Here is a 24,648-nt window from a genome sequence, read left to right as displayed (position 1 = left end):
GGTTAGAGATAAGGCCACGAGTCCACATTAATCATCGACCAGATTGATGTCCTAATTAGTCTTAGCCTTGTGAGCCGAATCATCTTTCGGGGTTGGATTCCTCCGATCCTAGACACGGTTGATCTTCCTCTTATCCAATTAGCGCGTGATTGTCACGTTGAACTTTTAGACTAACCATATTTGGATTACATTGTGGTCGTTGTTAGATCCGAAAAATCGCACTCGACCAGGAGATAATATTCGATCCGCAGCTTCCATCTGCAAACCTTCGAACATCTTGTGAGGCTGAGATCATTGACGTGTATATTGCGGAGTTGCGGAGTAGCTGGACCAGTTTGACATCTAAAATGGCTTTAGTACGATTTTACCTGTCGTGCCAATGCAGACTGTAAGAACATTGACAACCGACATATAAGTATGAAAGGTCAGACGTCTTTCAGGAGCAATTAATTGAACATCATTGGAATATAATTGTCTCACGATTCAATCTCGCCTTTTATTTGCTCAGACAATCACAATGGTAGCCCGAACATCGAGTTTCGCCAGTGCCTCCTCCAGGCTTCCTGCACTTACCCTATCGCCCTTGCGTCTTATGATCACTTCTCAATTCACCAAACCACAACTGCCCCCAAAAAGCCTTGATCTCTCAGGTCAAACAGCGATTGTAACTGGCGCCAACAATGGCATCGGTTTGGCTTGTGCCAAGCTACTGCTTGAGCAGGGACTCAGCCATCTTATCATCGCTGTTCGCTCAGAGGCCAAAGGTCATGAGGCAGCTGAGCAGTTGAGAGGAATTGTCTCGGACGCCAATATCGAAGTTTGGAAACTTGATATGGGAAGTTACATCTCCATTGACTCGTTTGTGAAGCGTTGCGAAACGCTCCCTCGTCTTGACTATGCCATTCTCAATGCTGGCATGGGCAACGCCACCCTCCGAATTAATGAGTCCACTGGTCATGAAGAAACTATCCAGGTCAACTTCCTGTCTACTATGTACCTCTCGGTCCTTCTTCTACCTCTGCTGAAGAAGAAAAAAGCATCGCCATCACAACCGGGACGACTGACTGTCGTCAACTCAGGAAGCTCTATGCACTGCGAGTTACCTGAGGCAAAGTCGGACCCATTGATCCCCGCGTTCGACTCTGAAGCGACCTTTGATGGAATGCCACATTACGCCAAGTCGAAACTACTTGGACAGCTCTTTATCGATAAGCTAGCGCGTCACGTCGACCCCCAAGACGTCATCATCAACTGTGTCGATCCTGGACTTACCAAAGGCACTGGTCTCATGGACAAGGCGCCGATAGTCTTGAAAATATTCATGACTATCATGGCGCGGTTTATCGGACGCACTCAAGAACAAGCCGCTTCAACCTATGTTGATGCAGCTGTTGTCAAGGGAGAAGAAACGCATGGGTCATACGTGATGGACTGGCGAATTTATCCGTGAGTTGTTGTTACCCTACAGTTTTTCAGATGTATTCTAATAGCAGTACAGGTTCGGACAATATTATTACAGCGCGGATCGACCGGAAGTTCAGGATCGACTGTGGAAGGAAATCATGCATGAGTTTGAGTTTGCAAACATGGGGGGTATTATCAACTCGATGGGTAAGAGAGATTAAGGTTGCATTTAACAAAGAGGCAATATTTAGGATGTTACACCAGTTACAGTCATCTATCCTTGAACCTTATTTAATAAATCTTAATTCTCCTTTCTTTGCCTCAGCTGATATCACTACCTGTTATAGTGATGGGATGAAGAGAAACAGTAGAGGAAATTGATCAACCTGGGGCCGATGAATGCTACCTGTGTGAGCATTGACCACTTGAAATCTAGATAGATGCTCGATCAAACTGTCAGTTTCAAGCCAAGACGGTATCGGCAACAAGAAAGGCGCATCACAGCCTCTTAATGCACAACACCAGACAATATGCAACGCAACTCCCCTGGAATCACGGACCAATTGCGCCTTTGGAGCAACGATTTCTAAAAGTCCCTTCGGCATTCAATCCCCAAACTCGAAGTTGCAGGGATCACAACGCGAACCCCTGTCGTGCCCCTGAATGCCAAGGACCGAGACTTGGAGAGGCCTTGTTATAATTGGTGCAGACCCAATCTCCACCCTCGAAATCTATTCCGATCTTCGCTGCGCTTGTCTCGAAGAGGGAGGTTTGAGATAATGCACGACTGGGGAATCAGAGCATATTCAGGAACTTATGATTGCTGCATGGGAACTTCTGCTCTATCAATGCTGTATATACTGTATCTGGTAACTGATCCCATGTGGTGCCATATCTCTAATCGTGATAGCGACCTGCCGTATCTGTATTATTTCCAGCATGTGCCGTACCTCGAACTGTAATATATAATGTATTTTCCAGACCTTGTTCATACTGCCAAGCTCTCCTCCTCAACCACACTCTCTTGACTCTCAGACCACACTCGTTATTGGGTCTTTTTGTTTTTGTCTTGTCGCTCTTTTAATCAAGCAAACACACTCTTTTATCTAGTCATGGTTCGTTTAGGACTATCGGCTTTGCTTTTCGCAGGGCTGTCACTCGCTCAAGATGAGCTGTCTCAGCCTCCGCAGCCCGAACAGGGCACTGTTGCCCACTTGCCTGGTGCTTACATCTTCGAGTTCGAGGAGAGCCAGGATACTTCTGTCTTTTACGACAAGACAGAAGGTCAGTCTACCACCCGTGTCAAGTTCGACTACGACCTCTTCAAGGGCGTTTCAGTCCAATTTGACGATGTTGCATCTGCCGAAGAGCTGGCTGCCAAGATGGCTGCTCTCCCAGTCGTCAAGAATGTCTGGCCTGTAAAGGTCTACGGAATTCCTACACCTCGCGTTGAATGGACAGCGGAGCCAGGAATGAAGGCTCCTCTTTCCAAGAGAGCTGTCAATGATACCTCTGATACTTTCTCGCCTCATGTCATGACTCAGGTTGACAAGTTGCGCAAGAAGGGAATCACTGGACATGGAATTAAGGTTGCTGTTATTGACACTGGTATCGACTACAAGCACCCAGCTCTGGGTGGTTGTTTCGGCCCCGATTGTCTCGTGTCTTTCGGCACAGATCTGGTTGGTGATGACTACGATGGTTTCAACGCCGTTCACCCTGATGACGACCCCATGGATTGCGGTGGCCATGGTACTCACGTTGCAGGAACTATCGCTGCTCAAACCAACCCCTTCGGCTTTACTGGTGCAGCTCCAGGAGTCACTCTCGGTGCTTACCGAGTCTTTGGCTGTTCCGGTGAGGCCGGCAATGACGTTCTCATTGCTGCGTACAACCAAGCTTACCAAGATGGTGCTGATATCATCACTGCCTCTATCGGAGGCCCCAGTGGTTGGTCAGAGGAGCCTTGGGCCGTTGCCGTCTCTCGCATCGTCGAGAAGGGTGTGCCATGCCCCGTTTCTGCTGGTAACTCTGGCGATGTTGGCATGTTCTATGCTAGTACCGCAGCGAACGGTAACAAGGTCATGGCCATTGCCTCTTACGATAACAGCAAGTACATCTCGCTTCTCAAGCAGCACCACTACACCGTCGACGGAAGTGATGCTAAGATTGCCTTTGGCATGACTGCTGGTACTCCCGCCGCTTGGGACGATGTCAAGCTTCCTATCTGGGCTCCTAGTTTCGACACCTCTGTGGCAAATGGCGGCTGCGATGCTTATCCCGCCGATACACCTGACCTTAGCAAGTTCATTGTCGTGGTGCGCCGAGGATCCTGCACATTCGTTCAAAAGGCCCAGAACGCTGCCAACGCCGGTGCTAAGTATTTCATCGTCTACAACAACGCCGGTGGTGCCAACGAAATCGACGTTTCTACCGTGAATGGTATCCTCGCAGCCGGTATGGTCACTTCCAACGTCGGTGCTAAGTGGATGGGTCTCCTTAAGGAAGGTTCCAAGGTCACACTCGAGATGTCCTCTGGCTCTGATGGGGATGTTATCATGGAGGAGAGCAAGAACGACAAGACGGGTGGAGCAGTGAGCACTTACTCCTCTTGGGGACCTACTTGGGAGATGGACGTCAAGCCCCAATTTGGCTCTCCCGGTGGAAACATTCTTTCAACTTATCCTCTTGCCAAGGGTGGTTACGCTGTTCTTTCTGGAACTTCAATGGCTTGCCCCCTCGTCGCCGCTACTATTGCTCTCATTGCTGAGGTCCGTGGAACTCTCGACCCTGAGACTATTGAGAACCTTCTTGCGTCTACCTCAAACCCTCAGCTCTTCAACGACGGTACAGGATTCTCTGACTACCTGGCACCCGTGCCTCAACAAGGTGGTGGCATGATTCAAGCCTACGACGCTGCGTACTCGACACTATTGCTTGATGTTTCCAGCTTGTCCTTCAACGACACCGACAACTTCATCAAGGTCCGCAACTTCACCCTTCACAACACTGGTAAGGAGGAGGTTGCTCTCAGCGTCTCTCACATTCCTACCAAGAGTATTTACACCCTCGACAAGGACAGTATTTATGCTTCTTCCTTCCTCAACGAGGCTGTCGATGCTCATGCTGAGCTCGAGTTCAGCGAGGCCAAGCTTTCCATTGCTGCGGGTGAGAAGGTCACCATTGAGGTTATCCCTTCTGCTCCAGAAGGTCTTGACAGCAAGCGTCTCGCTCTTTGGTCTGGTTACGTCGCCATAAACGGTACCGGAGTATCTCTGTCTCTTCCTTACCAGGGCTTGACAGGTTCTCTGCACGATTCTGTTGTCTTAGGAACTGACGATACATGGATCGCCAAGTCCAACGACAAGGACAACCTCACTCCTGTCCCCGCCAACACGACTTTCATTCTTCCCGTCAAGGGCCAGAACGCCACTGATGCTCAGCCTGCTCCCGCTCTGGCTTGGATGCTTGCGCTCGGCTCAGCCAAGCTCGAGGCCGAGCTCATCCCTGTTGGCACAAACTCTTCCAAGAGTCTCGGTGCACCCGCTGGATTCCCTGTGCAGTGGAACCCTATGGGTAAGGGTAACATTGTGTGGAATGGTAAGCTTGCCGATGGTGGATATGCCCCAGCTGGCAAGTACAAGGTGAAGTACCAGGCCTTGAGAATCTTTGGAGACGAGAAGGTGAAGAGTGACTGGGATCACTCGGAGTCGCCTGTGTTCAGTGTCAAGTACCCTTAGATACCGATCACAAGTTTGAAACACGAGGTGTAGGGATGTGTAGATGAGCTGGGGTTTGAGTGGTTGGGTATGATTACTAGTGCATCGGCTTCTTGATAGTCAATCTCCTTATGTCTAATGAGTTATACTGTATAATGAAATAATGTATAGCCTTACAGCCATATCGCTTTGTTCGATTCACTACAGGATCATAGTAACCGAGTGTAATTAATGTTTAAAATGCTGCGCCTAATGTTCCCAGGTATATATAAATTCGCTATTATTACCTCAACCTTACTCTTCGTCGCCAAAGACAACTGCGTGTTCAAAAGCCCAGTCCCGTATAGCACTGAAGTTACGACATGTATGTGGGGTACTAAAGTCCGGCCAGTGTCCCTCGAAACCATCGTAGTACTTGAACGCGAAAACGCCAGTGTCGCTCTGACACATCAGATTTGTTCTCAAGAACTCAATGCAGTGATCTGTGTATTGTGTTAGTGCCGTGACTAATTGAAGGTCCTAGAAGATGCTTACCCAGATGTCCTCTGAGATCCATCGGCTCAACATCAATGTCTCCTCCAGTGTGTGAATAGTAATCACTGTAAGTCGCTTGTCTTAATAGGTTGAGGCAGTGGAGCTGGTGGAACACTTGAATGCCGACGCGATAACCCTTTTGACCTGTCTTGGGATCTTTGATGGTGAGAGACGAAGGGTCGAGACCGAGATTGTCAAGCTCGTCGCGCGTTATCATTTGGTCACCAACATCATAAGTGACATGCTCCCATGCTTTGTCGACTTCGGGGCCAAATCCGATGAACTCGGTTTCTTTAGTGGTGGGTGTGATGTTGTAACGGACGGTATGGAAGTCTGCTACCTCCTCGGCTGGAGCTGTATGATATTAGAAACATGCATGACAGTGAACATTAGGTATGTCCTATACTTACAGTAGGGATATGATGGAATGTTTGAAGCGGCATTGCAATGGATATTGGCCCGCAATAACAATGACGATACGAAGAACAAAACTGATAGCGATAATAATATCCCATGACAAACCCATATTAGGTATGGGTGCTGTGAGTAACGCGTGAGTCGACTTGGGATCCTGATATGTCTTTCAATAAACGACGAATCGAGGATCCTTTTCTCGCCGACCTGCATTTCATCGTTGTCGGTTATAGGATGATATAAAGACTGCATGGCTGAGTGTTGTTTCTTTGAATGAAGTAATTGAGTGTAAATGAGATGCAGTATCGGTTGAGCAGTTCAAAGCGCTACTAGTAGAAGGGGGTCTAAGTATGTCTTGGTGAATGTTTGGACCTTTGAGATTCCAACAATGCATATAAAACAAGAAAACTTCTCTCCCAGTCACTCTGTATGTGTAAGCGGATATTCGGCTGTCAATTCAATCCTTGAAACGCCAAGGCGAAACGTTGTGCGAAGGGCGCTAAGCCCAAATCTGGTAGTTCAGATGAGCGAAAATAGCCTCTGGAAATAGTGTCCCTGTTGTATGGATTGAGATTCGTCCCGAAGATGTGGCAACGTCGCATTGACCAGGACCTTCAATTGTCAGAGTGTTTGGCAGTTTCTTTGGGTACTGTCCTTTGTAGGTGGGGAGGGTTTCATTCTTTGGGCAACTTGAAGCATATAGTGTAGTAGGTGTATCAGGGGCAACGCTACGGTTAAGACGGGTTTCATGAAACAAGCAGAAACACCAGCTGAACTACCCTTTCCACCAATCAAGGAGTTTTCTCTTTGTCGCGGATTTCGGCCGACATGGCCCATTCATGATTGGCTGTCTCCGTCACCTCTGCTGTCAACCTCCTCGACGGTGACTAGTGAGTATAGAGAAGGTATCATGACGCGCGCTATTGCGGTCACAGTGGAATCTGCCTCTCGAAGAAGGCGGCAACTCGGCATCAAGCCAAAACATTCCAAGTCTGATCTTGGCTTCGTGTTTGAACATCCTGCAAACTGGGCGACCGGGGACTGACATCAACACTTTGAGATGGGAGACGAAAGCAGATGAATAGTTATTTCAAGGTTGGGACGAAGAGTATAAGAGCTACCCCATTCCTCGCCAAAGAATAATCGTACCATTCATCTCATTCTCATTTCTACATTCATCTGAACATTGCTTGACGCAATTCGTTATCTTTCTTTCTCAATCTTTCATTCAAGGCTAGTCCTGTTCATCAATCTTTTTCATTCTACCTGCCGGTCAGATTTATTCTATTACTCAAAAACCACTCATCCATCAACATGTACTTCACCAACGTTTTCGTCGCTGCTCTCGCCGCTCAGGCTTTCTCCCGTGACGGCCGAGTTACCTCTTCCGGTGCTGGAAAGCTTGCAGTACGTCCTTTTTTCTAGTTCACTCATCCACTGCTAACGACCTCACAGGCCTTGATGGCTCTCGGTGCTGCTCCTGGAAACGCTCTGCCAATCTTTACCACTATTGAAGTGCGAGAGGTTAGTCTTACAGGCGATTGCATCAGTGACTCATTGACTAATACATAAAACAGCCTCACCATCAAGGTGGCCAAAACAAACAAGGCCAACAGGGCAACCAGGCTGCTCAGGCAAACCAGAACCAGAACGGCAACAACAATAACAACAACAACAACGCAGCAGCGAACAATGCGGGATGCAACGCCAAGAGGGACGAAGAACTCGTTGCTCGCCATCATCAGGGTAACCAAGGAGGCAATGGCAACGCCAACGCCCAAGCTAATAACAACAACTGCAACGGCAATGGCAACAACAAGCGAGAGCTCGAGGCCAGGCACCACCAGGGCGGACAGAACAACAACGCTGCTGCTAATGGAAACAACGGAAACGGAAACGCCAATGCTAACGCCAACAACGGAAACAACAACGCTCAGAACAATGGCCAGAACAACAACGGAAACAACGCCCAGAACAATGCTCAGGCCAACAATGGAGACAACAATGCTCAGGCTAACAACGCTGGATGCAACAACAAGCGAGATTTGGAAGCCCGTCACCACCAAGGAGGACAGAACAAGGGTGCCAATGCCAACGCTGCCAATGGTTGCAACAACTAAACGGTTGAAGCATAGCGGCACTTACATCCTTTCGGGCCAGGACAGAGCTGTCTAGCAAGCTGAAGAGTGTGGATTATAGAGTTCTTCAATGAATCAAGCCAAGGGGGGCGATTGAAATGATACTTGAACATGAGTGGCTGGTCCATAAATAGCAATTGATAATATAATAAACCTTGCACCGGAACAATTCCTTATCTGAACCTTTGTTGTTATTGGCTCGTATTACTTTCAGTCCCACCTCTAAGAGATTCAGGGTCCAACACGTGATACCCTTGAGGCATATCATTGAAACCCCCTGGAATTGTTAACAATTCGAACGTGTGAAACTTGAGAGAAAACAGTATACCTAAAAAATACATCTGAGCTTTTACACGTAATTCATGAACCACAAGAGGATTTTTCATCATTGTACCTACCCTTATCAAGGCTTATGTCGGTTTATGCAGTGGCTTCGGCTAGAACACATCGTACCCATGTCTTTAAGTGGGCTATCAGACCACTTTGAAAACTCATTCAAATAATAACTGCCTTACTTTCTGTGTGCTCAACATAAATCTCTACATAATTGTTTCTTCATCAATATTCACAAAATGGCTCCCAAGAAACCCGAAGCAGTTATTGACAATGTGGTCGCCTTTGGAAGGGTCCGCAAGAACCTCAAGATGGGATGCGTTGGTCTTCCCAACGTGGGAAAGTCCAGTTTGTTCAACCTCTTGACCGAGCAGAGCGCTGCGGCGGAGAACTACCCTTTTTGCACAATCGAGCCCAATGAAGCCAGATGTGCTGTTCCCGATGCTCGATATGTAGGTTTTACCAGTTCAGTGGAAAGGAATAAACGACTGATACCATCCAGGACTTTCTTTGCGATTTGTGGAAGCCTCCGTCCATGTACCCAGCTTACCTTCAGGTCACCGATATTGCTGGCCTGATCAAGGGCGCTTCTCAGGGAGAAGGTCTTGGTAACGCTTTCCTGTCACATATCCAGGCTGTCGACGGCATCTTCCACATTGTTCGGTAGGATGAGTTCGTTAAATATTATGTGACTTTAACTAACCCACATGTCGATAGTGCGTTTGATAACGATCAGGTCCTGCACGTTGATGATTCGATCGACCCTGTTCGTGACTTGGGTCAGTTGCACCAAAACGTACTGTGAATCCACTAAGCTAACCTTTGTACCTTCCAGACACCATTCAGAGCGAGCTTTGCAAGAAGGACTTGGGTGCGTATCCACTCTTTAAGACATCCGGCGACTACTAACATTATGTCAGACATTCTGGACAAGCAAATTGTCGCTGAGGAAATGATTGTGAAGAAGGCCGGTGGCAAGTACAAGATGCTTCCTCTGTTTTACGAGACCACATCCAAGATTCGAGCAGTGAGTTTTGACAACTCAAAATTAATTTTACAACAAATACTAATCTACAATCTCATGCAGATGCTAGAGAAAGAACAGCCAGTCAGAGACGGAAGCTGGACCCCAGCCGAGATTGCGCTCATCAACGAAAAGATTCAACTCATCACCACCAAGCCAATCATCTACCTCGTCAACCTTACCATGAAGGACTACCTCAGACAGAAGAGCAAGTACCTTCCATCGATAGCAAAGTGGGTGACTGAGCACGGAGGTACCGCACGAGACATTATCCCTTTCTCCATCGAGTATGAGGAGAAGCTGCACAGCATGAAGGACGATCCTGATGCCCAGGCTGAGTTCCTGAAGGAGAGCAAGGTCAAGTCTAAGTTGGAAAAGATTATCACTGAGGGATTCACAAAGCTTGGTCTGCAGTACTACTTCACTGGTACGTCATTTCCGCCCCAGCATTCAGCATAATGTTTACTAATATGGTGCTAGCTGGAGAGAAGGAGATCAGATGTTGGACGATCCCCCGAGGATGCCTGGCGCCTCAAGCTGCGGGTGCTATTCACAGCGACTTTGAGAGAGGATTCATCAAGGCCGAAGTGGTAACCTACCAAGACTTTCATGATCTCTGTGAGGGCAACAAGTCGATGGCTCCAATTAAGGCTGCTGGCAAATATCGCCAGGAAGGAAAATCTTATGTAAGTGAAGCCAATCTCGGGTTATTGCAGAAGCTAACTCTTTTATTCAGGTTGTACAAGACGGTGATATCATCCATTTCCAATTCAGTAAGCATCTTCCATAACTACTCAATCTCTTCGAATCTACATGTGACTAACGGTGGTACAGATGTGTCAAACAAGAAATAGACGAGATGTTACACTTAGAATTCATGATAGAGTATTAGGCGGGATTGTGATTTAGTTGCTATAGTCTCCCTATCTAGCCAATGCTTAAGGCTTCTTTGTCAAGATCTTTCCCTTGCTATCATACCAAATCTTCTTGGCCTTCACCTGGCGAAGAGAGTCCTTGCCGGACGTCTTGGCATCGTGATAAAATAGCCACCACTGACCCTGGTACTTGACGATACTAGCATGGGTAGTCCAGCCCTCAACTGGTTCAAGAATCCTGCCCTGGTAGGTGTAAGGACCGTAGGGAGTCTTGGAAGTCGCATAGACAAGATAGTGGGTCGTGCCAGTAGAATAGGTAAGGTAGTAAATCTTGTTGCGCTTGTGGATCCACGGGCCTTCGAAAAATCGTCGGTCTTCGTCTTCAGAAAGGAGAGGCTTGCCAGTCTTGGGATCAAGAATGAGCATGTCTCGAGGCTTCTCTGCCAGAGTGTGCATGTCCTTGCTCAGTTTGGCAATCTGGGGGCTCAAGGCGGCGGTGCCATTTCCGGGCTCAGTGCCAGATTCGTTGTAGTTGTTCTTGTCCTGCCATCGTTGAAGCTGGCCTCCCATGATACCACCCCATGACAAATAGGCTTTGTCATCATCGTCAACGAAACTGGCAGGGTCGATACTGAAAGTATGGGGAATCCAACTCTTGTCAGGGGTGAACGGTCCACCAGGGGTGTCCGAGACAGCAACACCGAGTCTAAAGATGTCATCCTTGTCTTTGGCAGGGAAGTACAGGTAGTATTTGCCGTTCTTGTGGGCAGCGTCAGGAGCCCACATCTGTCTAGAGGCCCAGGGTACATCGTCCACTGATAGAGCCGTGCCATGATCGACCGGCAGCGAACCGTAGATCTTGTCAATGGAGTAGACATGGTAATCTCTCATGGCATATTGGCCTCCATCAGGGTCATTGTCAAAACCAGCATCAATATCATGAGACGGATAGAGCCACAAAGTGTCGTTAAAGACATGAGCCGAAGGATCCGCGCTCCATCTGCTGGTGATGAGAGGACAGTCGGTGGCAAGACTTTGGCCAACGAAAGAGAGGAGTGGGAACAATAACTCGGACTTCATGATGAATGAGAACTCAGTAGTGTTATAATTGAGAAGTTGGCTACTCTGCTATCAATATTTGCAGGCGATGCTTCTATCTTTTTATACTATTTTCATTTCACGACACAAGAACTGCCGTGTGGGTTTCCTTGGTTTAATTTCATTAGACTTTCTCAAATCAGCCTGTTCCCCGCAAATCAGTCAGTACAATGTTGCGGGGTAAGTCCTTGGCGTAGGATTGCCCGGATAAAATACAGGGATGGACTTCAGTGGATGAGCCCTATAAGAGCGTTGCTAGTGGATGACATCTAGTATTAAACAATACGAGATCGTACTTTACCAATTCTCTGGGCGTAAGCTTAATGTGCCATTGAGGGTCGTGGACTTGAGGCTAAATGCAAGTGCATGTCTTGGAGCAAATATCTGGTAATAGGTTGTCAACTAGTCATTGCTTTGAGAGATCAGCATTGAGATTGATGGATTTGGAATAGGCTGACCGTCACTGAGAATCAGGGACTGGCGCGCTTAATCTCTTGCTGAGTTACATTTGAGTAAGCGTTTAGATAAACACGCTTGTTGTTATCAAGGACAACTTCTAGACTTCTTAGACAAAATATTTATCAATTATCACGGCCCCCAAAGGACCAGCAGCTGCGTGTTATGAATACAAGAGTAAGAGCGCTGCTAGGTATATGCATATTGTGCTTCATTATATATGTGTTTTGTAACTATCATCTATCTACATATTCTTCATGTTGTTGAGCGGATGGGTATAATGGCTCGCGTCTATGAAATTCTGTTCCTGCGCATGATGAAACCCGGCGTGTATTCGCTTCACAAGCATGTCAAGTAGAAGCTGTCGAAGGTCGTTTGCGGGATAATCTTTGTGGAACCAATGATGACGAATGAAGACTCCGCCACATGTCTTGTCCCCAATGTAGGGACTGCCATTTCCGTCCATACATGGAATCGTCTGTACGTCATCCGTTGCGTTGTAATCATAGCGGACATAGTTGGAAAACGCCGCTTGTTCGTGTGCCCAGTCCTTTGCCCATCTCGCACAACCCTTGTATTTCTTCTCAGTTGGGCATTGGTTCCAATCGTGGAAAAGTTCTTGCGTTCGGTTGCTTTGTCGAGCAATAATGAAACCTGTATTCATCATGACTTTTCCTTTGGCGTCGCGGTTTTTTGGTGAGTCAGGGTCGTTGGACATAGCAAGAAGGGTCTTGTCTGTGATGTTCCATAAACTCATAAGCCATTCAAAGGGCATCTCCGGATACATAAAAACAGCGTCGGCATCAAGGAACACGACAGTCTCGTGAGTCTTGAGAGCTTCCTTGATCATTGGGACTTTCACCCATGTCCCATGACGGTTGCGATAGTTGGGGGCTCGGATAAACTGGTAGTCGTAACCATGGATCATAGCTAGAGACACGTTAGAACCCTACCACGACAAGAAGAAAGATAAAGCATACCGTATAAATAGTGGTTCATCATCCCAGCTGTCCTGCCAGTCATCTCATCGGCGTTCAAGGGTGACGACGTGTTCATCATGGCCCCAGCGCCTTGGTCCAATCGGGTATCCACATCTAGGATAAGCAGCTTCTTCTTCAAGGGTCGCCATTTATGGTTGTTGCTGTTGATCTTGTATTTGTATCCTTCTTTCGATATGAACTGAGTGGCTTTGAGTTCGTGGAGGAAGGGCTTCCACAGGTGGTGCATCAGCTGCGGTGTGTTTTCGGAAAGCTTCGTCGGTAATGGAGCCGAGAGAGACGAGCTGATCAGAGTAAAAGTCAGAGATAATTCACCAAGCTTTGCAACTGGCACACTTACCGGAAAGCCAAGTCACTAGTCGACGGGAAGTAGAACAGCCAAGAGTGTACCGCCAGCCCAAAGATCACCAAGATACCCATAGCCAACAGCACGCCTCTCCTCCTGTTGGCCCGAAGTAGGAATAGGTGATCCATGATGGAGTCTGAAGCTACTCAGGGCGTCTAGAGCTCAACAGATGTGTTAATCTCAGTGACGGGATCTGGAACGTTGAGACGAGACGATGAAACGAAAGAGGAACATTGTCAAGATTTTACGCTAGGGGCGGTGGGAAACGCCCTAGTAATACGAAAAAAAGAAACTGCAGATTTCGCGTTTCTTATGTTTAAAGACGGCCAGTAAGTTTAATTGGCGTGATGTGATTGAGAGCGACGGAAAGAACCGAGAGTCTGTGTAAAGCATATCTTATCGTTGATTTACGAGGTGGCGCCGTCATATATCTTTCTAGGGATTTTGATTGGGAGATGCGTAAAGCTTGTTGGTCGAACAGCCACTTAAAAAGGTTAGAACAAACACGCACTCTACTTTGCGTGCCGTGATACCCACGACCCTCTTGCCGTGATCCGGAAATCTCGGTCCTTTGAACTAATTCAGCTTGTTTATCATTTGAGTCAATTGATCGTTGTGGGAGTTGTTCCAGAACACTAGTTGGGCTGCTTCTTACCGTCGGTTGTGAAATGTCTCTCTAGTGTCTGATCTAAGACCTAATTTTCGTTGTGGCGTAGGCTAGTTGCAAAGCGGAAAGTCTTCCGTTTGCGTACTCTACCTAGTGACATGATCCATACAGATTCTTTTTACAATAACTTGAGCTACAGTAGTCAGCTGTTTTTACTGTATTTATTGGTTTACTAGTGAAGTCTAGTAGACCAGGAAACCGAAGCTTAGACATATCAAGTCCTGCCAACAATTGTTTCATAGACTTACAGCTATAACGATCAGAACAGTACCAAGATCAGTGCTAACTTCCATTGAGTTAACTCATCAATGATTCACGGCTATATAGCCAAGCACAAGACTGGGGTCAAATGCAAAACTCCAGAAATCCCAACAGTCTACCCAATGATTCAATTGTACTAAGAACACATCACGGAGGTCACCATACAAGAACTGTAGAACCAGTTCGCCCAAAAGCAAGATCGTCAATAGTCCGGAAGACAGAAGTGGGGACAAAATATACAGCCAGGTATCAGGAGCTTATAGTTTCAATTCTCTCTGCTTAATACTAGTCTACGGTGCATATTATCTGAGATATAACTGCTTGTGCAAGCCGCGACGATGTCAATTGTGTTGAGATTGAGAGTGAAGGGTATCACGTGGATCATCACGTGTCTGTATGACTGAATCCACAAACGGTTATCATACGGCTTTGACCTCTTCCAAGGATGATTCTTATTCCTCATCCGAGCGGATGGTGATGGCTGAATGCCCAGTTGATCTCTCCACATAATCCTACCTCGGCAAAAGTCGATGATGGATCGGCTAGACAAGGAGATTGAATCACCATTCCTAATTGGGCAACCGATCACGGCATAACGATGGCCTTTAAGTCAAGTGAACGCGGGGATGACAGAGCCAGAGGAACTATTGAGAATATAATCTATTGCACTTACATGAGGACATTTATTCCCTGCCAAACTTCTTATCAAGAAACGTTAAACTTCCACAATGACACAAAGCAAACATGAATCGATTCCCCTCGGGGCGTACCTCTTCACCCGTCTCAAGCAGCTCGGCATTGGTTCCGTCTTCGGCGTCCCTGGCGACTATAACCTGAAACTCCTCGACTACGTCAAACCGGCCGGTCTGCACTGGATAGGCAACTGCAATGAACTCAACGCCGCATATGCGGCAGATGGCTACTCTCGCATGCACAGTCTAGGTGTAGTCATCACAACCTTTGGCGTAGGTGAACTATCGGCTATCAATGCCATTGCTGGTGCCTATGCCGAACGGGCACCGGTGCTTCACATTGTTGGCGCGCCGTCCCGAGCTACTCAGAGCGCAAGATTGAATGTCCACCATACTTTCTTGGATGGTGAGTACAAGAGGTTTGCTGCCATGCATGCACTTGTTACTGCTGCACAGGTCTGTTTGACAGATGTCATGAGCGCTGCGGGGAGAATTGATTGGATCATCGAACAAGTCATGGTTCACCAAAGGCCCGTGTATCTTCAGATTCCTGACGATATGGTTCAATTGCCCATCTCGACAAGTAACTTTGATGTGAAAAGTGTTATTAGCCCGTCACCGGTGACTACGGAGATTGATACCGGGAGCATTGATAAGATATTGGACCGGATCTACTCGGCTCAAAAGCCTCTGATTCTTGTTGACGGCGAAAGTCGAAATATGAACGTTGTTAATGAGGTCAGCGAGTTGATCAATATCACTGGCTGGCCGACGTGGACTTCAGCTTTTGGAAAGGGTCTTGTCAACGAAGAGTTGAACAATGTACACGGCGTTTACCTGGCAAACTGCGGCGATAAGAAGGCATCCGAATACTTTAAGGGATCTGACCTGATCCTCTTCTTTGGACCGCACATGAGTAACATCAACACTGGTATCTTCACGGCGATTCCGGACGAGGACGCGACAGTGTCTTTCTCCTTGGATCAGATCAAGATCGCGAAGCAAGTCATCCGAGACCAACCGCCTCGACCTTTTATCCAAAAGCTTCTCAGCAAGATTGAACCTTCGCGGCTCGCCAAGATTGATGTACCAACATTCCTCAGCAAATCTCACCCTGGCGAGCTTGAGCCGTCTGGTCAACTTACTCAAGAACTGTTTTACCCATACATCAATTCCATGTTCCGTCGCGGCGACACCATCTTGACAGAGACAGGTACTGCTGCAGAAGGTGGGAAGGTTCTCAAACTCCCTGAGGGATCACGCTTTTTTACAGCTGTCACGTGGTTATCAATTGGGTACATGCTCCCCGCCACGCTTGGTGTCGCTCTGGCGCGTCGCGACAAAAACAGCCACGACAAGGATACGGAGCGCACGATCCTCTTTATTGGAGACGGGAGTTTGCAAATGACGGCCCAAGAAATCAGCGTCATGGTGAAAGAGAAGCTCAATATTGTGATTTTTGTTATTAACAATAACGGATACACAATTGAGCGAGCCATTCACGGTAGGAAGGAAGACTATAACGATATCGCGCCGTGGAACTTTAAGCATGCTTTGGGATTATTCGGGTATAATGATGAAGAATTGAAGACGAGATACTTCTCTGCAAAAACATGGGGAGAGTTGAAGACTGTGCTCGATTCAGAGGCAATCAAGCAAAATGATGGCGTCAAGATGGTTGAAGTTTTTATGGACCAGGAAGATTGCACTGGAGAGTTGAGAGGGCTGTTGGAGAGGCAAATAGCAAGAGAAGAAACGTCGAAATAGAATGACGATGAATGTGTTGTGGACCTACCACTGATATCGGTGTCCACATTCAACATGCGATTGATTTAAGATGAGAACCACAACTACAGCGGCTTCACGTGGTGTTTTTAGCTGAGAAGCTATACTACAAATATCTAGAATATCATCAACATGAGTTTCTTTTATCACAATGTTCCTCAATCTGTTGTTGTAATGCTGCCGTTGGAATTGCAAAATGTATTTTGTTACCCTAGACTGAATGTCTCCAATTGACCCAACTTACCAAGACTCCACCAAGAACGTGACGTCAAGTGTTGTTACTAGTCCAGTCCATTCTCCAATCGTCAGTGCGCTTCAAAAACGGCCGCGGTCAACGCCGAAGGCTTGCGGGCGCGCCGTTTAGCTAGCACTTTATTCCGTCCGACCACAGTCAAGCTGGCTGACTCAATTCATGCTCTTGTCATGTAGCGGTAAAGCTTCGTTAGCTTCCTTCTGACACGTTAGTGACTTTTGACAGGTTGGTTATGCATAAGGAGTAATAACACGTTATACGGCATGGATCCGGTAGATACCAGAACACGAGACGAAGTCTAAAGCTTTGACACGGATTGACCGGTGGCCGGCAGTGAGAAAGAAGAGAAGACAGAGGAAAAAAGGCTGGGGGTGTCAATGCGCTGGTACTGGCCCGGACCATCGGGCCTCTTGTTTTCGTTCAGGTTGTCAACTGTTTTTTTTTCTGGGTTTCTGACTGTCGCACTGGGTAACTCGACCGAGATCATCCATCCCTACATACTGTTCCAGTCTAGCATCGTCTGAACAAAAAACTTACGACGCGTTCCGCTCGAATGAAAAGACGCAGTAACAAGGTGTTGCCTCCCTTCAATGAGCTAGTCATAAGCCTAACGCAGGTACCACCTCTAGCGTCAGGGGCATCAAGAGGCCAAAAAGCAAGGCGACAGTCAATAACTGCACCTCTCGTATACATCTTGACCATTCTATTGGTCGGTTCATTTCTTTTTAGTCAGGTCCCCCAGAGCCGAGTTCCGGACCACGATTCGCTTGACGGACTGGCAAATTACCCCTTCGTATAGGATGACAGAAAGAGACGAGACCAAAAATAAACACGAGCTTTTTTTGGGTCCTTGTGCTAATCATGTCTCCGCAAATGCAATGTGGTCCACAACTGATCGATCGCTTCGTCTAGCAGTCCGGGATCTTGCGATAACAATAGAACAAAGCAAAGAAGAGGAAGAATTATAAAGACTCTTGTCCTCCTTCTTCTCCAGTCTTCTTTCTTTCCTCTTCATCCCAGACTCGCTAATCACACTCGTTCTTTAATCCAACTTACCGCGTCCTTCGCTTAATACACTCGCTACTTTAATACTTCCACCAAAAAACAACAACCGTCACAATGGGTTTCGTCAAGACTGCCGCTTTCGCTACCGCCCTTCTCGGCGCTGCCAACGCTTCTCCTCACTATGCTCCTCCTTCCAACGAGACCATCCACTACACCACCGAGGTCGTCACTCACCTGACCACCTACTGCCCTGCTGCCACCACCCTCACCTACGGCGACAAGACCTACACTGTCACCAAGGCCACCACCCTCACCATTGAGGACTGCTCTTGCACCATCACCAAGCCCGTTGCTACCGCTACTGGCTATGCTCCCCCCAAGCCCACTCACGCCAAGGACTGCGCTGAGATGTGCTCCGACAAGTTCGATGAGTGCCGCGTTGCTCCCGGTGCTAACATGGCTCAGTGCGCTGCTGAGTACGCTGCTTGCCTCGGCTACAACCCTTGGGAGAGCGGCAAGTTCGTCGAGCCCACTGCTTGCCACGAGGGTGTCAAGCCTACTGGCCCTGCCTACACCACCGAGGTTGTCACCAAGCTGACCACCTACTGCCCCGAGAAGACCACTCTTACCTACGGCAACCAGACCATCCCCGTTACCAAGCCCGGTACCGTCACTGTCACTGGTGTCCACCACGTCACCACCGTTCCCGTTATCCCTACCGGTTACGCTCCTCCCGCTACTCCTTCCACTCCTGCTGAGGCCAAGGACTGCGCTGAGATGTGCACTGACAAGTACGACTCTTGCCGATCTGCTGCTGGTTCCAACAAGGCTACCTGCGCCGCTGAGTACTCCGAGTGCCTTGGCTACGCTCCCTTCGACAGCAACGGTTCTCTCGTCAAGCCCACTGCTTGCCACGGCCCTGCTCCTGGCCCCACTGGCACTGGTTCCAAGCCTACCTACCCTGCTCCTGTTGTTCCCTCCGGTACTGGCGCTGGTGCTCCTCCTGCCACCCCCACTGCCGTCACTGCCGGTGCCGCCCAGGTCATCCCTGCCGGTATCATGGCTATCATTGGTGCTGTTGCCCTTCTCTAAATGCTCTTTGAAAAGAGACATTAGACTATTCTAAATAGACTTTTTACCACATAGATTTATACATATATATTCTTTACTCTTGCCGCCTCCTGTGAATTCTTACCTCGCCCGTGATTGACTGGCACTTGCCGTAAAGGCTTATACAGCCTCATATTTGTCTCTACTGTGCGTTTGATCCTCGTTGAGGAGCAACTTGGCACCTGTAGCTTGAAACTGTGATTCTCTTTGACATTCTGCATTTATGGACTTCGCGTGACATCCTCTCTAATACCCGTCCCCACTTCAAAAGCACCAGTGAGCCAACAGCCGCTGTTTCATCTTCTTCTTGAACGCTAAGCTTGAAAGCATCGTCTCACTTTGCAAAAAACACTATAGTTAGTCACTACTGTCGTTTTGGGTTAGATTGAAAAAAAAACAAAAACAAAAAATGAGGTTCTGCCCGGGCTCGAACCGGGGACCTTCTCGGTGTTAACGAGATGTCATAACCAACTAGACCACAGTACCTAGCTTTTTGCTGATTGGCGGAATAAAGTTACGAATATAATAGCTATAGAGAGCGGTACACTGTTCGCGACAATGTTTTATCTAAGATGTGTCTGCCGAAGCTATTTCCGACATACAATTTGATGTTCCTTCAGTCTGTTCATGATGATAGTTTTCGGGATATTCTTACCATTCATGGTAGCCGCTGATTCAAATGACAGCAACTCGGAGAATGTGAAGCCGGGGCCAGATGAATGGACCGACATTAAGGTATAAGTATCCCAGTAAGGTAGTAGTTGTCTTCGTACCCATGGAATTGGAAACAAATAGTCTAATAGTTGAAGCAATCTATCGCAAGTTCTCTAGGTGTGCCAGTCACAGTTATTCACCTCGCTGTCGAATCTATTGTATGGGATAAAGAATTCCCTTGGTTGCTTACAGGATGAAACACTAGGAGGTCATCAGGTGCAGTCGTGACCTCGCATACTTCGCATCTGATATTTTCACTCTTATCATGGGTGTTCGTGAACTTGGGCTTATCCCTGTTCCACGCGTAAGTCACCGCAATCCTTTATCAGTCGTCATTTGAGAGGAAATCCCAAGAAATCAAAGAAACGACCAACGTGTCTGATCATGTGCGCAAAAGACCAAAGCCAATTCTGAAAACGGAATCTTGTGGCGTAGTCTCGACCTAGTGGCTGGCTGGGGACATCCAATCCCAAGAGTCTGGGTTGCTGTCGCGAGAGAACAATGAGATCATAATCTGTGGCAACACTGATCCGGAAGTCCTATAAGCTGCCGCCATTCCCCATCCTTTCCCAGTGTGAATCTTTATCTCAATTTCGAACTCTGTCCACTTGCCCTAATCACATAGCAAAGATCAAGGTACTGGAGACAAGATAAACTTCAACATCGCCCCCAACTAATTCGTTCTCAGATGCCCACCACCTCTGGTACAGTCAGCAGTTTCGACGGAGGAAACAAAATCACCGCCACTTTTGTTGTCGATGGGGTACAGTGCACCTTCAATGGCCGATTTGATCCCCCAGTTGGAGATTTCAACAGCTATGATGCGAAGCTTGACTACAGCGACATCAAACAACTGACAACTCAGAGAGAGTTCAGTGGGAAAGTCAGTTCTCAAAACCTTGTCATCGACACGAATAATGGTGCAAAGATCACCAGCCACTCCGACACGCCGATTTCTCCTGTCAGTCGGTTCTCTGGAAGTGGAAGTTGGGAGCACAGTTGATGCAAGGCCGTGTGAATCCAACGCGTATATGGTTGTGCAGAATGGTATTTCGTTTGACTACATTTGAAGAGGTGCTGCAAAGATAAATTGAGATGCGTAGGGTTGAACTTTGATAAGAACCATGTACGAATTTGGTCGTACGCACGGCGGTCGTTTCTATGGTTATCTGTATTGTTTTATATTTTAATTTCTGTCACCGAAACTCACACAATAACATCACAAAAGCCCTGAAAGTCGTGTCCTGTGGTAGTAAATTCTAGCTTCCAAGATGGGAAAGTAGACATTGAGGTAGTTGCGATACCGATGCACCCTAGATTATCCGTCACTGTGCTCTCCTTGTCCTCCCGGTTGCCCAAAAAATCTCCATGTAGTCGCTGGCATTATGCCCATCCGTCCGTCTATGGAATCAAACCCAGAAGCAATCCGTTGATCGTTAACCTGGAACTTCTCCGGTATGCTCTTGTTGACGACCAAGATGCCAAGCTGCTGAAAAGTTAACCCGAACTGTCTTTCGTTGATTAGGTTGTTATGTACGAAATACTCTCCTAATATCGGAAAAGAAGGCTTGTGGTAACTCCTGGACGTTCGTTTAGACAAATTACGGCGCCGGCTCTTCCTCCGCTTCCTTCGCGCCTTCGTCTTTCGCCTTGTCTTTCTTCCCGCCCGCAATAGCTAGGCCCAAGATGGCCAAAAATAATATGAGGATTAATACGAAGGATATCACCTGCAGCATTGAGAATTGCGATATCCAACTCTCATGACCAGATGAACCCTTATCAGATGGATCCCCATGGGTAGTGATGATTTTTAGAATGTCTGCGCGGGGGAAATTCGTCACCAGGCTTGGAAGATTCGTGCTTGATTTGGTGGGTTGAACGAACATTTTGAAGATCAAGAAATGGAACTCCTGTGGGCTGGCACGGAGATGATGCTGATGTGAAAGGAAGGTTTGCGCAAATTCGATGTTTTCTTGATGTGTGAGAAGCTGGGAAAATTTAAGTGGTCGGAACAGAGAATTTGTTTTATATAGAGCTCGAGCTTAAACCATATATAAACTTTAAATCTCAGTTATTGAGTTGATATAACTAAAGCACGTGTTCCTGTTGCCCATCCGGGTGAGATAAAGCAGTTTCTTCCGTTAATGGTAGACGCAGTCACTCACTTCTCACTTACATGCTCCTGAAGGCCATCCGACGCGACGATGCCACATGTTCTCCCCTTCGGAACTATGAAAAACTCGCCGACCTGCCTCATCATGTCATTCGTCGTGTCATGATGCAACTTCATACCTCTACACTGGCGAAACAATGTCGCAAGTGTGATCAAAATCTCCATGCGAGCGAGGTGCATGCCTATGCAGCTCCTTGAGCCTATGCTGAAAGGTACATGTGCTCTGTTCTGTTCAAATGATGGGTCAATGAATCTAGTCGCATCGAAGCTGAATCAGGTCAGTAGTGAAAAAGTTAAAGATGGTTTAACCCTGACAAACTTGACTTGCCTATCTGGATTAGGAAAGACCTCTTCAAGGCGTGAGATGAGCCATCCTGTTGTGTAGACCATTGTGCCACCAGGGAGATCCCAGCCGTGGATAGATATACCACTTGGAGGCAAAACTCTTTCCACGAGCGCAGCTGCGGGGTTGTATAGTCGCAAAGTCTCCTCTAGAACACTATTGAGAAGTGGTAGATGCTCCAAATCCTTTGTGGTGAAGTCTTCTGGGAGACGGGCTACCTCGTCCTCAATATGTCTCCTCAAATGTTGATCTCGTATTATCTCCCATGTAGCATACGTCAACGTCGCAGCCGTGCTATCAGAACCAGCCACAAGCATCATGGATACCTCAGAGCCCAACTCTTCGTCACTCAAAACAGGTCTCTTGCTCAATTCGGCTTCACCTAGTATGTGACGAACCATACTCGGACCACATGAAGGTAAAGAGACTTCAGCAAGTGCAATTGAAACCCGGCCAAATATGACCTCGGTGACTCGGCCGACATCTCGGAGCCAAGTGATTGGAGACCACTTGATAAGGGACTGAAGGAAATCGGGAAGTATCACCTGGAGAATGACACTCGGACCTGCATTGCCCAAGGCTTTGTATACGGGCATGTCTTGGCCACCCGACTCGAGTAGTTCAAATGGCTTTCCAAGTGCCATTTCACTTATAACATCAACTGCTAAACACCGCCACCATTTGTACACGTCAGCCTTGCCCTCTTGAGCCTCCTTCTTGATGTTTGACACGGCAAGCTCAGCCAAACGCCGAATCTTGGACTCCTGCTCCTCTCTCATTGCTGAGAGACCGCGACCCAAAATCCGTTTCCGCTGCGCATGAAGCTTTGGATCCCGAAGCGTGAACAACATGGGTGAGTGACTGAACCGGATGCTGTCAAAAACAGGAGCCTTGATGCAACGGCTTCCAACTCCGTGGACTTTATAGTAGCCATCAACGCTATTGAGAGAGACTTCAGTGGGACCGACTCTTACTACTGGGCCATAGCGTTTGTGGATGCGGCGGAGATGTTCTCGACTTGTCCCAGTGGCTCGGGCATAGAGTAATGGGATGCTTGTGACACGTGTGTAACGTGGTCCGGGGAGAGATGAAAGCGGACCGAAATAAAGGTTTGATATGAATTTGAGAGTGATAGCCACAAAAAAGATGGCAACTGCAGCTACAATAGTGATCGACATCTTGACCGATACCACACGAGGTATGATCGATGTAACGCAAGGTGGGGAGGTGCAGAAGCAAATTGTGCATAAACTCTGCATACTCTATTATATATATACGCCATTAACTGAGCTGAACGTCGCTCTTGGACTTTGCAACACCATCCCTATCATCGTCAGGTTCTTGCTTACACGTGGGGGCTACTTGGCTGTGTATCTATTTTTTCTCCCCCTTGTTGATAGACCCATTGTTTAGCAAGGGGATCATCGTTATCGTGATTGTAAATGCCCTTATCATTGGTATTAGAGACCTTGTCTAAGCGCCACCCAAAAGCATTGCAGTGGCACGAAATTCAGTAATTCACTCAGCGTGTCTCAGTCACCAACCATGGCTCCGGGATCCGAAAGACATTTCCTGGCCGCAGGAGTATTACCACCTTCACTCATTTACCGATAGAGAACTCTGAGGTCTGTCGTGAGCCTCATTGCTATGATAGGTTGTTCCTCCCAAAGAAGCTGCTGAGTTGCCGATCGTTGCTCGACAATGGGTTAAATGCAGTCAACAATTGGAGTCGATACCCAGCCTGACATGATTTCCGCATATCGTTGATCTCATCATCATGCGGAGTAGTCTGCGGTTTGGTGCGCCAGACGAAGCTTGTCTAGGATAAGTCTCTTTCGAATTGGTCGAAATCTCCGTGTTCAAAGCATGTGAAAATGAATGCCTGCGTCAAAATGACTGAAACGGGAATTTCGGACCAAAAGTCCGAGCCTGTTGGGTTGCAGTATGCAAGAAGAGATCTGGACTCATTTGGGGGCCGCATTAGTTAAGTGCCCATGTCATACCATGCACGACCCTTGTTCTTTAGACCCAGGCTGAGCCTCTCCCGATGATACCTGCTATATCCGGCTCTCATGTTTTGATTGAGATTAAAATTAGACACAGCACAACAAGCGAAGATACAGTGACGCGATACGAAAGAGATGTTGCAAAATACCTCGTGAAATGGCTTGCGACCTTCCAATACTCGGATAGAGTTATTCCAAGTTGGTTACACTGCAAGATCTGTAAATGACGAGTGTCACTTAACGCTGTGTAACGTTCTTGACAATAAGCTACCCTTTGATCTAGAGGAGGGACTCATATTC

General features: G+C 47.5%; 11 protein-coding genes and 1 non-coding gene across 12 annotated transcripts; 7 read left to right on the top strand and 5 right to left on the bottom strand.

Annotated features, from left to right (window-relative positions):
* Positions 1-517: 517 nt before the first annotated feature.
* EDB82DRAFT_563319 (uncharacterized protein) lies at positions 518-1,625 on the top strand (the record flags this gene model as incomplete). The annotated part of the gene is made up of 2 exons (XM_065609780.1): positions 518-1,446; positions 1,499-1,625. The coding sequence occupies 2 exons, from the start codon at positions 518-520 to the stop codon at positions 1,623-1,625; spliced, it is 1,056 nt and encodes a 351-aa protein (XP_065463650.1).
* Positions 1,626-2,331: 706 nt separating this feature from the next.
* EDB82DRAFT_518600 (peptidase S8/S53 domain-containing protein) lies at positions 2,332-5,323 on the top strand. The gene has a single exon (XM_025726019.2). The coding sequence runs from the start codon at positions 2,517-2,519 to the stop codon at positions 5,142-5,144; it is 2,628 nt and encodes an 875-aa protein (XP_025594560.1). The 5' UTR covers positions 2,332-2,516; the 3' UTR covers positions 5,145-5,323.
* Positions 5,324-5,417: 94 nt separating this feature from the next.
* EDB82DRAFT_563316 (uncharacterized protein) lies at positions 5,418-6,323 on the bottom strand (the record flags this gene model as incomplete). Its single annotated transcript, XM_065609779.1, has 3 exons — positions 5,418-5,605; positions 5,658-6,011; positions 6,068-6,323. The coding sequence occupies 3 exons, from the start codon at positions 6,321-6,323 to the stop codon at positions 5,418-5,420; spliced, it is 798 nt and encodes a 265-aa protein (XP_065463649.1).
* A 1,062-nt stretch (positions 6,324-7,385) lies between these two features.
* Positions 7,386-8,191, top strand: EDB82DRAFT_481770 (uncharacterized protein; the record flags this gene model as incomplete). The annotated part of the gene is made up of 3 exons (XM_025726017.1): positions 7,386-7,478; positions 7,527-7,595; positions 7,649-8,191. 3 exons carry the CDS (start codon positions 7,386-7,388, stop codon positions 8,189-8,191), a joined length of 705 nt encoding a protein of 234 aa, XP_025594558.1.
* A 542-nt stretch (positions 8,192-8,733) lies between these two features.
* EDB82DRAFT_518596 (P-loop containing nucleoside triphosphate hydrolase protein) lies at positions 8,734-10,443 on the top strand. The gene is made up of 9 exons (XM_025726016.2): positions 8,734-8,994; positions 9,045-9,205; positions 9,260-9,321; positions 9,378-9,413; positions 9,463-9,569; positions 9,630-9,993; positions 10,047-10,252; positions 10,303-10,339; positions 10,401-10,443. Exons 1-9 carry the CDS (start codon positions 8,782-8,784, stop codon positions 10,418-10,420), a joined length of 1,206 nt encoding a protein of 401 aa, XP_025594557.2. The 5' UTR covers positions 8,734-8,781; the 3' UTR covers positions 10,421-10,443.
* EDB82DRAFT_518594 (putative xylanase 34) lies at positions 10,444-11,699 on the bottom strand. The gene has a single exon (XM_025726015.2). The coding sequence runs from the start codon at positions 11,519-11,521 to the stop codon at positions 10,505-10,507; it is 1,017 nt and encodes a 338-aa protein (XP_025594556.1). The 5' UTR covers positions 11,522-11,699; the 3' UTR covers positions 10,444-10,504.
* A 492-nt stretch (positions 11,700-12,191) lies between these two features.
* On the bottom strand, positions 12,192-13,602 carry EDB82DRAFT_580907 (uncharacterized protein). The gene is made up of 3 exons (XM_025726014.2): positions 13,334-13,602; positions 12,976-13,277; positions 12,192-12,925 (listed from the first exon to the last, which is right to left on the bottom strand). The coding sequence occupies exons 1-3, from the start codon at positions 13,465-13,467 to the stop codon at positions 12,240-12,242; spliced, it is 1,122 nt and encodes a 373-aa protein (XP_025594555.1). The 5' UTR covers positions 13,468-13,602; the 3' UTR covers positions 12,192-12,239.
* A 1,201-nt stretch (positions 13,603-14,803) lies between these two features.
* Positions 14,804-16,881, top strand: EDB82DRAFT_518592 (thiamine diphosphate-binding protein). The gene has a single exon (XM_025726013.2). It carries the CDS (start codon positions 14,996-14,998, stop codon positions 16,724-16,726), a length of 1,731 nt encoding a protein of 576 aa, XP_025594554.1. The 5' UTR covers positions 14,804-14,995; the 3' UTR covers positions 16,727-16,881.
* Positions 16,882-18,116: 1,235 nt separating this feature from the next.
* Positions 18,117-19,094, top strand: EDB82DRAFT_481765 (uncharacterized protein; the record flags this gene model as incomplete). Its single annotated transcript, XM_025726010.1, has 1 exon — positions 18,117-19,094. The coding sequence occupies one exon, from the start codon at positions 18,117-18,119 to the stop codon at positions 19,092-19,094; it is 978 nt and encodes a 325-aa protein (XP_025594552.1).
* Positions 19,095-19,524: 430 nt separating this feature from the next.
* EDB82DRAFT_t272 lies at positions 19,525-19,598 on the bottom strand. Its single transcript has one exon. It is a non-coding gene; the product is annotated as a tRNA-Val (tRNA).
* Positions 19,599-20,410: 812 nt separating this feature from the next.
* Positions 20,411-21,054, top strand: EDB82DRAFT_580904 (uncharacterized protein). The gene is made up of 2 exons (XM_025726009.2): positions 20,411-20,462; positions 20,515-21,054. Exon 2 carries the CDS (start codon positions 20,515-20,517, stop codon positions 20,827-20,829), a length of 315 nt encoding a protein of 104 aa, XP_025594551.1. The 5' UTR covers positions 20,411-20,462; the 3' UTR covers positions 20,830-21,054.
* Positions 21,055-21,427: 373 nt separating this feature from the next.
* Positions 21,428-23,520, bottom strand: EDB82DRAFT_437764 (cytochrome P450; the record flags this gene model as incomplete). The annotated part of the gene is made up of 3 exons (XM_025726008.2): positions 21,428-21,601; positions 22,030-22,267; positions 22,319-23,520. 3 exons carry the CDS (start codon positions 23,518-23,520, stop codon positions 21,428-21,430), a joined length of 1,614 nt encoding a protein of 537 aa, XP_025594550.2.
* Positions 23,521-24,648: the final 1,128 nt, after the last annotated feature.

This window comes from Fusarium venenatum (genome assembly GCF_020744135.1).
Source record: "Fusarium venenatum strain MPI-CAGE-CH-0201 chromosome Unknown EDB82scaffold_4, whole genome shotgun sequence".
In the NCBI taxonomy this organism is placed as follows: domain Eukaryota; kingdom Fungi; phylum Ascomycota; class Sordariomycetes; order Hypocreales; family Nectriaceae; genus Fusarium; species Fusarium venenatum.
Note: the sequence above shows the minus strand (reverse complement) of the source record. Positions and strands in the feature narration are given on the sequence as shown.